Below are 16,143 nucleotides of genomic sequence, written 5' to 3' on the forward strand. Positions count from 1 at the left end.
TGCTATCACGTTTTGGAGTTTCATTTGAGGTGTAAATCTCACCTCAGCATTGGTCCACTACATCTGTTTACAGACAAGAGTACTCCAACCAGATATACACATTTTAAAACTAGTTTGTTAAATTTTCTGTTCCTTAAAGGTTCACATCATTTTCCCTCAGTGAAATCTCTCTCAAAATGTAATGCATTTATTAATGAACATACAAACAAACTTTGATGTATTTTTCAACATTTAACTTCCGTCATACAAACCATGGAGCTATTTCATGTAATGCATGTCATAATGCATTATATAATTGCTTTCGTTTCATCTTATCTGCAGGTCATTACTGATTTTAACTATAGCATATTAAAATCCTCAATACCCCTCTTCCCTTTTATTTTTTCAATGAAATGCAGTAACAGCAAATGAAATTATTTCTCTTTTAGAATAATATAATTGAGATTAGAGTTTATGATTTTTTTTAAGTTAACCAGCTTTACAACAAGAATAGCAATCAAAACATTTTCTGCTTTCACTATCCTCATTTTTCTACTAACTAAATGTAGGTTAAATTTTAAACAATAAAAGTTACAAAAGAAATAAATAGAGGTAATTTTTGTAAAAGGATTGGGATGTTTTGAAAACAAGAAGATGAAGAATATTTTTCCTTCTTTTACTTAAAAATGAACATACTTTTAATTCATTTATCTTGATCAAACCAAAGTTATAGCTTTTGGCCACAGCAAATACTGATGACTTTTTTTCCCATTTAAGTCTCACTGACTACAGAATCCAGCTTACTCCATGGTTAAAATTATCGTTCTCACTTTTCTTCCTCTTCCTGGTAATATGACTTGTTGAAATGAATTATATGTTATAATTAAGAAAGAAGACAAAGCAAATTTACTGATGAAACTTCTAAAAAGAAAAAGAGTTGGGGGAAAAAAAAAAAAAAAGCCAGGAAAAAAAAACACTGACAAAAAAGTAAGTTTTCACACACAAAGTAGAAGATTCAAATCACAGTTCTGGATTCCAGAACAGAAATCTCCCGTATTTGCAAGGCTTAGTGAAATTGGAATTTTCATCTAGGCTTATGTCTAGTCCAAATCCCATTGTGGTTGGATTGTACATTTCAGTTATTTTAATTGAGAAGCCATAAAACTAAATCAAAAATTGTCTAGAGGTAGTTAAAATATGTAATTACACTTGTTGGTTATATATTACCATTTATAGTTTTGTTTGCTTTTTTTTTTACATTATTGTAAATTATTGTTCAGAGGAATGTAAAAGGCAAATAAAATCTAGCAGTAACTGCTGAAATTAAACAATTACTACAGGCTGGCCCTTAAAGAAGAACTGCAATGTAATATAAAATCATTTTCATTCATTACATTTAATTAAACTGGAAAAGAAAGGTAAACCAGGCATCAAGTCACAGGCACAGAATATCCTCAGCTTCTCCTGGGTGCAAGAGGAGTTAAGTGTATTCAGCACATTCTAGGCTCACAGCTGAGCCAATAAATACTTCAAAATATTTAATTAAAAAAAAAAAAAAAGGTTCATAAATGAATCAGAAAGCTAAAATAAAAGTTACAATCTAAATACAGATACTGCAAAATAAACCCATGCACTTAGTTTCAACTCACAGCTTTATTGTATACAGCAGATAAAGTTAAATATGCATACCAGTCATTGCAAGATCTGGATCTGGACAAGATACTTTGATTAAGGCCAACTCATAAGTACAGTAAACTAACCACACAATGTTTCCAGAATTAGGATCTGTCTAAATATTGTGAACTCTGAGATACAGTGAAACAGTGACAGGGATTTTCAAAATGCTCTGGAGCTTATTTTTACTATGGATTTATGCGGTAAATATTTCATTAAGCCTCTAAGGTAATACTACAAAAATCACCTGCAGTGTTCTTATACATTCAGACAAAAGAACAAAAGTGCCCTTCCAGCACAGCAATGCATTGCTTGTAACACTAATGCCCATACTCCCTCACGGAGTAGTGGGAAAAAAAAAAAAAGAAAAAGAAAAAAAAATGTACCACTAATTCTGTACAAACCAGAGAGCTTCAAGAAAAAGTAAGTCTCTTTGTCCTTGGACCAGTATTTAGTCTTTGCATGTCCCTTTTCTAAATTAGAACAGAGCTCTGCTACAGATGTATTGTACTTATGAAAAGTGGGCTGCAAGGGAGAGTACAGGACGATCACTTTAGTACAGAAAAGGAAAGGAACAAAATTACTTTTTCTATGAACTCCAGATCATCTTTGCTTATCTAAGAAAGCTACAATAAAAACAGAAAGTCATAGAGGATTTTGGTTGTGTCTGAGGCCATATATTTTAAAATTGGTTGAATCCTGTTTCCAGTGCTATCAAGACTAATTTTGTTTCTGTATTCAAAAAGTGGGTGAGACTCAGCACAATGGAAATCAATGCAAATGGAAACTATTGTGTGTAGATAAAATATTAGCAATTCTCCTGACAAGAAATCTTTTAGAGCATGATATATCAATCAACCCATTTCATGTCACAGAAATCTAGTTGTTTCATGAGCAAGTGAGCTCTAAGTGAGTATAGGATGAACAAGCTGACTTCAGCCCCAACAGGTATTTATTACTGCTAGTCCAAGAACAGACTGTGGCAGATTTTAAAGGAGTTACTGCTGAGGAACTGTATGGTAATATCCTTAAAATTCCCCAGATAGTTCATTCTTAAAATTTGTTTCCAAGATTTTGGAAACATAACATGTATTAAATATCAAATTTGCTATTGAAGGAATACTTATATATTTAGCCTTCTGTCTGCTTGCTTTCAGATATCTTCCCTGATTGCATTCCTTTCTAAACTGTTGCATTATTCCTCAACAGTTTAAACTCAAAAACTAAGACTATATGTAAGAGGTGGTAGAGCTTCCATTTAGTGGGTATGTCTGTAAGAGAAAGAGCAATGTTCAGTAAAGGCTGATAAACAATATAGTAGACAAATATGCAAATGGATTTAGGCTTCACAATCCCAATGGCTGTATGTTCAAATACCAGATTAGACTATGGGCTGGTCTTGACATGAGTAAGAGACATAACAAGAACAATGTTCCTTGACACTGTAACCTCAATTGCACTCTGAATGACAGAGAAAAAACATATCTTAAAACATAAGTATTTTCAGAAAATTCACAGTTTCTAATCAGAAAGCCAGATGTATGCCCCCTGCAATCCTTCACTGTTTTAAAAGTTTATTGGATAATAAATCAGAAACTGTAAAATTTCTTCATTCCATTTTAACTCCTGACTACATACTGGAATCAGAAAAGAGACAGATGTATAACTTTACACAAAGCTATCAGCAGCAATAAGCAAACAAATCCCTGATACCTGCCATGGTTAGACTGGCATTAACACCCCATGAGTGTTCTTTCACCATCCGAGTAGCATATGAGGCCCATGGGTAGCGCATTACTTCCACTCACTCAGAAACAATCTAGAAACTTCAGAGTCCCCTTGGTTTTGTCATCAGAAAGGTCAACAAAAAATATTTTTCTCATTATTGCTGAAAACTTAAATGAGACAAAATTTTCATCATGTTCGCTTTGCTTCTATAACTTTCTGAGATTTTCATTTTTCAAAATTATTAAGGAATTCTGCCCTCCTCCAAAATCTTAGGTTTGAAGAAAGACTCAGTGCTTTCCCAAGTGAAATACAGCAAACTAGCTATTACTATATTTGTGGCCTTCTAGTAGGTTATTTGTTATCAGCAATTTTGCCTACGCTTGTATGTCAGCAGCAGGGTACAAGAAGGTTCTGAGTGATTAGGCACCTTCTAGATGTTTGTGATACCTTTTTTTTTTTCCCCTCTCATCAACATGCATCCTAGTCTGAAATCTTAACAAACTATTTTTACTCATTCATTTCTAGATGTTTTCTCTTAGTTCCTAAACCAGCTTAAAATGCAGTTGTCTTCAATTGCAATTAAAAAAAAAAAAAAAAAAGTATCTCATTAAAAGAACTCGTGGACAAACCAAAAGTATTTTATCTGGAAGTAACAGAGGACTTCATAGAAAATATTTTCATATTTTAAGAGTATTTCCTCTTTTAATATAAAACCTAATCCAAAGAACACTAGATTATGTGATTGTTGTTTCTGATTGTGCTCTAAACAGCAAACAGAATATTTTCACAGATCTGCAACATTTCTGGGAAAAGCTTTACACCTCATAAATAAATTGCTAGAACTACTTACAAAACCAAATGCAAGTTGCCTAATAAGTTTACATGTGTAAAGAGTGATTTATTGTATACAAAATTCAAACAGACTCAGTGAAAATTTTGTCTTGTGAGTACTATTAATATCAAAAATAATTTATAGACATTTCATAGTTTATAAATACATTTGGCCAGGTTGTTCCATTTCCTTCTACTCTGTTCCCCTTGGGATACTTGAGAAGGTAAAAGAAATTGAAAGCTAACAGAAGATAGAGGAAGGTTACAGAAAATACTCTTCCCTTAATGTGGGCATAAAGCCATACCCATCATTGTAACAGTTTTAAGAAGTTATAAAGCCCTTTTTTTGTTCATTTAACAAAGTTTTTGAATGCAAAAACTAATTTTATGATGAAAAAGTTTAATAAAAAGCCTTGCCTTCCCATTATATAGAGAAGTGTTGGTCTAACTTTTAAGATTAAATGATTGCTTACATATTTTTTTAAAGTTTGCTTTTAGACGTGCCAAAAATGAACAAATAGGTTGAAACTACAGATTTGGATACTTCACTGTCTCCTTGTATTACAAGTTAGACTTTTTGTCCAACTTGAGCTCCTGGGAAGATTCTGCTATTCAGAACTGCACTTCTTAATTACTCATCACTTTTTAGGTGACTTGTGCTCAAAAATAAGACTCAAAAGTAACCAGTCACTGAAAAACAAACAAACAAAACAAAACAAAACAAAAAAACTAGAACTTGTTTGTGGAGGAGCTTGCGTCCAAAAAATGTAAACAGAGATTCAGAGAAAATCATGTTATAATTATGACTATAGTGATTTTAATGTAAGAAATTTTAACATAAAAATGGTGTCACAATGTAACCTTTTAACATTCTCATTCTATCTCTGAATATTATTTACATAATTTCACATTTTTAATTTCAGATGACCCAAGAATCTGCATAGCATGCATTCAGAACTATTACATGTGAGTATAGCTCTTCATGCCTGTACATTTTTTTCTGATGCAAAAATGTGTGCTTAACCACATAAATCTGTGCTGTTTATGTTGTCCCACTCCTTTTAAGTATTGCCTATCTGAGAACAGTAACTTTGAAAAAAGCTTGGGAAATGGTGAAAAAACAGCCAATCATACACTATCAAGATCATTTAAACCTTATGGACTGATTTGATCTTTGCATTTATAAAGAGAGGTATATTGAACAGAAAATGTATACAAGTTAATTAGTGCCTCTGGGTTTGGAACTAGTATGCTCTTAGTATATTGTGCCCAATTCTGGTATTTGCAGCTCAGCAGGCACTTAAAAATTTAAGGAGGTTAAGGAAAGAAAAAAAAAAAAATTAAATGGAGGGAAAGAAAGAACCCTACTGCTTTTCAAAGAGAGTATTAAGAGATATCTCTGTAACAATTACTGTGACAGAAGAAATGTTGTTGAAAAGACAGTCAGCTGTAGCACTGGATTATACATTTACACAAGTGGTCATCTCTTTTGACCCACAATATAGTAATTTAAGCAAACATTCGTTTTTGTGTATACACTTAAAAAAAATATCAAATTTGCTATACTTAAGAATTCTGATATCAGGAAATATGACTTATTAAAATTGAAGAGCTAACCACAAATGCACTTCAAATAATTCAAATAATTTCTGTTCACTGGGGTGAGAAAAGAGCTTTGCCATTACACCTAGAAACAGACAGAAAACAAACTCATTAACCTCAAAAGAAATTTACCATTTATGTTTACTTTATCTTATAGGTATAAACAGCGTTGCTATAAATACTGCCCAGAAGATACCTACAGAGATGAAAGTTCCCTGCAGTGTAGACAGTGTCCTAGCAACTGTGATAGATGTGACAAGGATAAGTGTGACTTGTGTAAGGAAGGCTTTTATCTCTCAGGTAAGCAAAGTAACAAGTATGGCATATACCTGGAAGTATCTTAGACATTTTCCTTTTTAGTCTGGACTCAAATTCTCAAATTCACAACTCTCCTATGGCAAACAGAAGAGGCTGGAGGGATTTAACACTTCGCAGAATCAGGTCCTTTGCTTTAAAATAAGATGCCATTTGTTTCAAAAACTCCAAATACTTGGCACTAAATATCCACTGGCTTGGGAGATTTTTTTTTTCTTGTTTTGTTTTGTTTTGTTTTGTTTTGTTTTGTTTTAATGAATTACCACACTTTTGGTCAAATTAAAAAAAAAAAAAAAATCTATTTGATTCAGACTGTGTGACAGGAGAGGCTTTTATCTCACAGAAAAACACTTAAACATTTCCTTACTGTTTTTAGGTGTATTTTTACTTTGACTTTAAGGTCCACATAAAGTAATGAGCCTTAAACATTTTAAACATAATTTAGTTAAACCACAAAGTTTCACATCAGATTCACACAAGACTCAGAATCTCTTAACTTTATTAGGAAGCCATGAATCAAGCAGGTCTGGCTCAGACATGGTGCCAAATAGGAACCACAGGAAATCTTGAGGTGTTCTTGTGCATTGCCTACTGCATGGGTGCAACAGAGGACTAAAAAAGCATCACATGCATGGAAAACTCTGTAGTCACAACCTGAGGTGATATGGTGGTCTATTTTTCTTTTAACTGAAATTGAAGAAAGCACAAAAAAAAAAAAAAAAAAAAGTATAACAACTTCTAGGGGCTTTGCTACAGTATACAGACGTTTAAGCTGAATCAGGCTTACCTGAGTTTGTCTTTATATTCACCAGCAACTGGAGATTCAGCCAAACCTCAAAATGTGCATATATCTTACATTTTTAGGAAATTCTGGACTTAGGTTTTATAGAGAGCCAATAGAAAAACTGGGATTTAACCAGAGAACTTTGTTCAAGAATTTGGACTTTCATAAGATATGTATTTGCAGGGTATAAGATATGGATGAAAACCCACCTGAGATACCAACTTCAGTGCAGATTGGTTTGAAGACTTTATGAGCATTGTGTATGCAGCTGAACTGAATTTAGGGTTCACATTAAAAATATAGTTTATATATCTAAAAAAAGTTTCAGATATTCTTATATATTATTTGTTTGTCTTAAACTTCCTTGTTGGAGACAGAGAGGTCTACTGGTGAGGTATCTTCTCGTCATGATTAGCAGTTGACACCATGATGCTAGATTCTGTTTCTGTTGCAGGTGACACATGTGTGGCTGAGTGTGGAGAAGGCTTCTTCAATGATGACATGTTTAGAGAATGTGAACCTTGCCATAGGAGCTGCAAAACCTGTGTTGGGTATAGCTACAAGAACTGCACTGGGTGCAAAAAAGATTTCCTGCTGTCTCATGGACAGTGCCTGGATCCAAGAAATTATCAACCCACTGGGAAATTCTGGGATGGTAAGTTGCAAGAGACCTCTTAATCTTTTCTGTTTCTCTGAAGACTACTAAGAACTTTAGAAAGAGGACATCAAGATCATGCAGTCTGAGTGAAAATACACTTTCATCAGTACATACAATTGTACTGACTAAAAATATTGCTTTGATCACAGACTGAAATTCATCTCCTTGCAAAGAGCATAACATTTTAATATAACTTCTGTGTTCCTTTTCTAAAATACTGGGAGTTATTTTATCTGCACAGAAAAGAGTTTAAAAGATAATATTTAAAAAAATAAAAGTTATAAAAATAAGGAACTGGGAGTTCCTATACTGGGAGACTTATAGGTTATGTTTTAGAACAGCTATCTGGCCATCGATTCTCTACACATTAGTGAATGTAAGTTGAAGGAAACTAGAAAGAATCAAATGTGTGTGTATAGTGCGTATTTAACAGCAACATTTCTTGTTTTCAATCCTCTTTCTACATGCATCACTAAGAGATCGAATACACAATGTAAAACTGCATTATGAGTTCTTGTCCTACCTTGACTATTTCCATACTTTCACAAAAGTATCAGTTCTTTCTTGGTTAGCTCATCTATAGGATGAGAAAACTATTATTTTCTTCTCAAATAAAATAATGTAATTGGAAGGAAAATGCTTTTGAAATTAAAAGCTGTTGATGAGGATGATTTGTACTATTTTTTAAATTATTTTCCTTTAATAAAACATCTGCAAGTGCATTCCAGTGCAGTCATCTATTTCTTGTTAAGAAAGCATTAAATGAAAAGTCCACTGTACAGTATTTGTCATTCCTATTATATAAGTTATGGAAAGTACAATTGAATGGGTTACGCTACCCAATGAGGCCATGCTAATGGTGAATTTATCACCCAGCATGCAAATTTAAACTCATTTGATAGGTAAATTAATTCATTTTAAGTGAAACTTTGTGCACCACAGTGAATCTAGACAGGCTTGCAAGTGACACCTTAAAATGGTAGGTACACCATACCCTCCAACAGAGAGTAAAATTTCCACCAGAGTTTCAATATCTACTTGTCTGATCACAATAAACAAAGAGAAAAGTAACCAACATAATCCTTTCACTCTTTACAGTCATAAGGCATCAGCTGGAATAATAGGTTCAGTTTGGGGCACAATGTTTAAAGAAAGAAGTGGGTCAATATATCAGGAAACAGTGAGGAATAACAGAAGTCTACAGAAAAATAATATATATATATGTATATACATGTGTGTGCATATATATTTAAAATTAGAAACTCAGACAAATGAGACCCTTGGGACTGAATGGGGAGGCCAAGAGGAACATAATCACGAAGAAGAGTGGAAGAGATCAGGTCTATTTATGTGCAGTAAAGAGGACTTAAAATGGCGAAAAGGAGATTAGATTGGCCTTGGAAAAAATGAGACTTCCAAATGGAATGAATAATAGAGTAAAAGTAGACTCTGTGAGGACATTTGGGAATTTCCATCACTACAGCTCCTTAAGAACAGATAAAAAACATCTGACGGGGTGATTATTGAGTGGAGTGAGAGACTATTTTACTTATGGTCCCTTCCAGATTTATTTTTCTATCAAATACAATTTTTCTTCCGACTCCTATGCCTTTATTTGACTCAAACACTTCAAAGAATGGCTATCCTTAGATCTCTATGGACTTGAATCAAAAATTAATATAGTGTTAAAAAAAAAAAAAAGAAAAAGAAAAAGAAAAAATATTGACCATTTCTAGTCATTGCTTATCTATGGAGAAATGTTGCATCAAAAACAATATTTCTTCACATTAGAAAAAGATCAGAGAGATCTAGAAAGAAGAGATATTAATAAAAAGTTTGTCTCCTCCATGCATTTCATTGTATTTCATCCAGATGGGTATTTTCCCAATCTGAGACACTCTGAATCAGTGTCATGGAAAGAACACATCTGTGGTTTGGTCTAGCTATTGGTTGTCTACTTCTAACACTGTCAAATAAGGTGATTCATTGTCAGCTGTTTTCTTCTGAGCAAGCAGCTGATGCAGGTCTCTACACAGCTTTACTGTACAGTGGAAACATTTTATCTCCACCTTGCCTACTATTTCATTTTCTCTCCAATAGTTAAAGCTAAACTTACTTAGGGGCATTTCATACCTCAAGATATATCTCTCTTTGAGCTGTACTGGTTTGAGCATTAATGACTGATCCAAAGCCACTTGTTCCCTGATGTAGTTGGTGACAGGAGTCCAGGAAACCTGGCTGGAGGATCTTCACCTTCTCTTGGGTAGACTCTACAGCGTGGCAGCAGCTATGGCATGCAGTTGCTAAAAAAGTGACATTGAACTTGGTGATATCTTGAGCCTTTTCTCAACAGGGAAAGTTTTCGAACAGTAGTACCCTTCAAGTCAAAATGTTAATGATGATGTCACTGTCTTACTGAAGCTACACCCTGAATAACTAAATTTATCAACAGTTTATGAAGTTTCTTGCTCAGATACTCTAGGATCACCTCTCCCAAAAAAGTAATTTTAAATTGCTAACTAACAATGAAATCTAAATGATTGGCATTTTGGCTAGAAAATCACACTTTCACTTATTTCTTTTGCTGATACATTCAAGAGGCAGCTATAAGCTGAGTCCAGGTTTCCAACTGTGTCTATATTTGAAAATCCATACTTACGATCCTTAACAAAAATGAAGGAATCAGGAAGGATCAAAATACGTTTATTTAACACCAGTAATACCTGGTGATTCCTAGTTAGATTCCTATCACTTGAATAAGGTGATTCCTAGTTAGAAACTGCATTATATTTCACACTCGGATGAGGGTTCAAAATACCTGGATAATTTTATAAGAGAAAAACAAACAAACAAAAACAAAACAACAACAAAAAAAACTTAACAGAGTTTCAGTATCTTTTAGAATGTCTTCCTTTATTGGCTAAAGTTTTCTGAAAACCAATAAAATGTAGCTGAGGCAGCCACTGTCTTTTACCACCATGTTTAGCAATGTGCCACAGTATATTCAGTACAGGAAAAGGTAAGATGAAAACCTACATCTTGAAACTGACAGTCAGTGAAGGTTCGGGCTGGCATAACTATACGGAAAAAGCTCCTGGGACAACAGTTCCTCTCCAGGTCTTCTTAAACATTTCCATAGGGTCTCCTCTTTTCCATTATATATTTTGAAGGGGATTATGGGAACTAAGAATTTTATTTCTTTTTTATTTGGATGGATGCAAAATTGTGGTAACTTCCCCAGTTTTTCACTTCTTCCTCTGGGCAGATCCCCAAATATTTTATCCCAGTTTATTTTTTTTTAGTCTTTAACTTGTTTTACAGCTACTTTGATTGTCTCCAGGGTGATTTTTCTTGGTAAAACATTGTCTTCTGTTGTCAAATTTAGTTTCAAAGTGAAGCCTGCCATGCAGCATGGGCATGTTCCATGAAGTTTGTGTGTTTTTCAGGTGATATAAAAATACTTCTGCGTTTGTTCACCAGTCTGATGTGGGCAAGACTGTGGCAGAGATTTGGCTTTTGGTTCTCATCTTCTCTGCTTATTTATCAATATATATTTTCCACTAGGTGCTCGGTATCCTTGACACATTTACTTCAGTGCAGCAGCATGGCACAGCTGCCTCTGAGCTTTGGTGGCCTGATGAGTTGTTCTAATTAAGTAATACGGACCAGACGATTATTAGTCCTCACACTTTGGGGGATTGAGCTGTGCGTGGGGAAACAAGTATGAAATAAACAACCTCGCCCCTGTCATGGGTGGGAGGATGAAATCACACCAAACTCATCCTTAGTATATACCCTACTCCAGACAATGCAGGAAGAAAACACAGCTAGGAAGACAGCCAAAATTTCCAAATCCAGTAGTTTACGTCAGCTTTTACCATGTTAGTCTTCTATTTACTCTTTTTCTTCAGAAATGTTACAACAGAAAGCTGAGGCATTAGACCCTGAACTGTGTTTACAAACAATGAAGCCATTTTCCTTTGGCTCTTCCAGCCACATGGATTCAGTGGGCTCCATTGTGGTTTTAGTGATTGTGTTGACTTACCATATGTGACAAAGTGAGTTTTGGGAAACAACGGCTATAGTTTTGTTTGGTTCTGGGGTGAACATAATTTCAAGGGCAGGACAACAGAGCCTGCCATGGTGAAAACAACACGGTCTGACTTTCTTTGCAATTTGAGAGACTGGTCCATCTAAGGGAGGATTAAACCTTTGTGGATATAAAATACTTTTTTACTTTTTTTTCTCTGTTTAAGCTTTCACATATATATATATATATATATATATATATTTATGCAAGGATAAATGATAGACCAGTCTTTTGAATATTTTTGAGCATACACAAAAACCCAAAATGTTCTATAAATAACAACTTACTAAAATGATATCAACTTTGAGGGCATACTCTGCTGGTCAAACAGTTTGATTCGTATCAGGACTCATTAATAAGTCATATCCAGGTCTGAAATAAGGAAACAGACCTTGTCTGGTATATAGGCTTTTAAAAAGACAGGGCAAGCCAAGGGGAAAAAAAAAAAAAAAAGATATCGAGCTCTGTGCTTCTAGCATGAAACATCTGTATTTTATCTCATGTACCAGATGATGAAATGACTTTGGAAGCCAGGAGACACACTAGTGTAAGCTTTATTCACCAAGTGAACACACACACCCTTTCAACTGGATTAGATGTTTTGCAAATTACAGTCAGGTCTTCATTTTGCCTGTTCACTGTAAATACTGCTTCCTAAAAATTCATTCATTCCTTGGTTACATGGTTTAGTCTACCACATATTTCTGAAAAGTACAAAATGAAAAAAATGGATGTGGAATGAGGTCTGTTTCTGATGCAAACACGAAACGGAACATGTACTTCTTTACATGCAGATAATATGTGCTGTAGTAAATTATGCAGTTAAATAGCAGCTGGTTCTGTTTACTATTACATACCACCCCCAATAATGAACGCAACCTCCCACAAGCAGCCATTGACCAACTGCATCAATCTTGCATATTTTCCTTTTCCTAAATATAGAGTAAAACAAAAACAGCAAAAATGCATCATGCTAGAAGAGTTCTGGTTGAAAGAAAACAGTAACTCAGGCTTCAAAAGGATTATTAAGGTTCTCTGACCTTAATCCAGATATGCAGATATACATATGAAGGTCTCAGAATGGGTAAGGAAAAAAATGGAATGGGGTGGGTAGAAGATAGTAGAGAAATCAGAAGCAGAAGAGAAGGGGTCATAGTCTTACAAATGAGAAAATGTTACGACATTTGGAGTGTATAATTAGAATCATAGAATCATAGAATATCCTGAGTTGGAAGGGACCCTTAAGGATCATCAAGTCCAACTCTTGATACCGCACAGGTCTACCCAAAAGTTCAGACCATGTGACTAAGTGCACAGTCCAATCTCTTCTTAAATTCAGACAGGCTCGGTGCAGTGACCACTTCCCTGGGGAGCCTGTTCCAGTGTGCAACCACCCTCTCTGTGAAGAACCCCCTCCTGATGTCGAGCCTAAATTTCCCCTGCCTCAGCTTAACCCCGTTCCCGCGGGTCCTGTCACTGGTGTTAATGGAGAAAAGGTCTCCTGCCTCTCGACACCCCCTTACGAGGAAGTTGTAGACTGTGATGAGGTCTCCCCTCAGCCTCCTCTTCTCCAGGCTGAACAGGCCCAGTGACCTCAGCCGTTCCTCGTACGTCTTCCCCTCCAGGCCTTTCACCATCTTTGTAGCCCTCCTCTGGACACTCTCCAACAGTTTCATGTCCTTTTTATACTGTGGTGCCCAGAACTGCACACAGTACTCGAGGTGAGGCCGCACCAGCGCAGAGTAGAGCGGGACAATCACCTCCCTTGACCTACTAGCGATGCCGTGCTTGATGCACCCCGGGACACGGTTGGCCCTCCTGGCCGCCAGGGCACACTGCTGGCTCATATTCAACTTGCTGTCAACCACGACCCCCAGATCCCTCTCTTCTAGGCTGCTCTCTAGCGTCTCATCGCCCAGTCTGTACGTGCAGCCAGGGTTTCCCCGTCCCAGGTGCAGGACCCGGCACTTGCTCTTATTGAACTTCATGCGGTTGGTGATCGCCCAGCTCTCTAACCTATCCAGATCCCTCTGCAAGGCCTTTCCACCCTCATTCGAGTCCACAACTCCTCCAAGTTTGGTGTCATTAGAATACCATGGGAAGAGTTAGAAGACCTTTTTAAGCATCATCCAAATGTGAAATTTCAAGTTGCTAGAGGCAAGAAAAAATGATTCATTATCCAATACGTTCTTAGGCATGCCGATTTCATATTCTAGCTATTTGTTTGTAAAATAATGCTATGGTTGTTACAAGATAACTAGATTGTGAATTAATGTTTATTGCAGTTTGTGATTTACTTCTCAGCACTCCCATAATTTCCTTAAATTTACAGTTCACATAAGCCTTTGAAATGGGATAGGGCTAGTATTTTATTGCATAAGTATATTGTTTTCATTATGTTTTATCGTGTCTATGTAATTGTAATTACCTTGTGGATATATGTGACATTTTTTTGTTGTTGTTGTTGTTTTCTTTTTATTCTTGACTGTATCAGTGTTTCAAGGCCAGTGCCATGTGCAGAATAAAATCTAACAAACTAGGTAGCATCTCAACTGGATGATATTCAAATCACATCACGCTACACAGTGTAAAAGTCAGACAGGTCACCTTCTAAAAGGAATATGGATGCACATTTCCTTCTGCATTCCTCAATGCAGCAACTGTGCCACGGTTCTACACTGCAAAAATACTCTCCTTGTAGAACTCAATGTCTTTTTTTAACTAGAAGATAAGAGCATTGCAATTACAAATGTGCACAAGTAGCTACTTTGATAGCAACTTAAAAATATAAGCTTTTAGGTCCCCCATTTATTCAGAGAAGAGCATGAATATATAAGATCTAAAATGGAAAAAAAAACAAACCAACTTTTATCCATATGAACACTTACTGCTTGCACTACCTGTCATTAAGTACATTGTCCATAAAGAGTGGGTAGAGAGAACAAGATGAACAGTAAAGAGAGGATGAATATATCCTAGCAAGAACCCTTACAATGCAGTTGTGGCTTTAAACTGATTAAAGGATGGACTATAAGCTGTTTCAAATGCCATTATATTTAAAGCCGTGACTCTTTAGATATGTCCACTTCTCTGGTTTGACCTCTGGTCTTGAGGTTTTGGAGGGCTTTTTGTGTTGATGTTTTTTTGTTTTGTTTTCTTTTAAATAAGCCTTCAATTTTCCAGAACAACCACTTCTTTCCACACAGACCTAAGTTTTTCACCCTGAATATTTTTGAGAACTCATTTAATCTTTCTTTAAAATCAAATTGAAGAATTCTGGGATACAGTTCAAAGTAAAACCACTTCGGTAAAAAGAAGGGGAAAATGGTGACATTGAATTTAATGGAGCTAGAATTTCACTCATTTTTTTTCATTAATTCAGTTTGGAGACCACAGTTAACATCTTACAGCACTAGTTTTCAAGAAACTCTGTCATTGTGTCTTTCATGTCCCGTTTACAAACTCAAATGAGAAAAGAAAACTGTTACAGTTTATCACCAGTAGGCAGCTGAGCACAAAAGAGCCACTCGTTCACTCACCCACAGCTCGGTGAGAGAGAAAATCAGAAAGGAGAAAATTCATGAGGTGGGATAAGGATGGTTTAATAAGAAAGACAAAAAAAAAATAGAAAGGGAAAAGGGAAAGGGAAAGGGAAAGGGAAAGGGAAAGGGAAAGGGAAAGGGAAAGGGAAAGGGAAAGGGAAAGGGAAAGGGAAAGGGAAAGGGAAAGGGAAAGGGAAAGGGAAAGGGAAAGGGAAAGGGAAAGGGAAAGGGAAAGAACACAGACAAGGAAAAATCCTCCAAGTGATGCATAATGCAATGCTCACCACCAAGATAATCCCTGAGTAATGCCAACTCACCCAGATTATCTTGCTGAGTACTATGCCATATGGTATGAAATATCCCGTTGGCCAGTTTGGGTCAGCTCTCCTGGCTGTGTCCCCTCCCAGCTCCTGCTGCATCCCCATCATCCTCACCAACGGAGCAGCATGAGAAGCAGAAAAGTCCTTGACTTAGTGTAAGCACTGCTCAGTAACAACTGAAATGGTGTGTTGTCAGCGCTGTGTTCATCACAAGAAAAAAAAGAAAAAAAAAGCACCATACTAGCCACTGTGAAGAACATTAGCTCTATCCCAACCAAACCAGGACAAAAACTGAATATAGATATATGTATACAGAATATGTGTATATATATATATATATATATATATCAGTTTTCCCGCAGTCTTTCAGTTTGATATGCCCTTGACTAGACTGAATGGGCAGAGCACTATGGTAGCTGCAGAGCTACAGTAAACCGTAGCTCAAGTAGTGGCACAGTAAGATTCAGTTTCTCAGTTTCCATAAAGGAATAAGGGAGATTGAGCTGGATATATGTCAAAGTTGTTACTCATTCTGACAAAGGAACAAGAATCGGTGTGACACTGAGTCAGATTCTGGCCTGAATAAGACTAAATAGAAGGCATTTTAGTTTGAAAAACCC

General features: G+C 35.8%; 1 protein-coding gene across 1 annotated transcript in view; it reads left to right on the plus strand.

Moving 5' to 3' along the window:
* The window catches only part of LOC310889516 (proprotein convertase subtilisin/kexin type 5-like), a 49,396-nt gene that overhangs the window by 12,799 nt on the left and 20,454 nt on the right, over positions 1–16,143 (plus strand). The window contains exons 5-7 of the mRNA XM_083817085.1: positions 5,136–5,178; positions 5,972–6,114; positions 7,368–7,568. Coding sequence (XP_083673211.1) covers positions 5,136–5,178; positions 5,972–6,114; positions 7,368–7,568 — 387 coding nt within the window. The remainder of the gene's footprint in view (positions 1–5,135; positions 5,179–5,971; positions 6,115–7,367; positions 7,569–16,143) is intronic.

This window comes from Anser anser (genome assembly GCF_964211835.1).
Source record: "Anser anser genome assembly, chromosome: Z".
NCBI lineage: Eukaryota > Metazoa > Chordata > Aves > Anseriformes > Anatidae > Anser > Anser anser.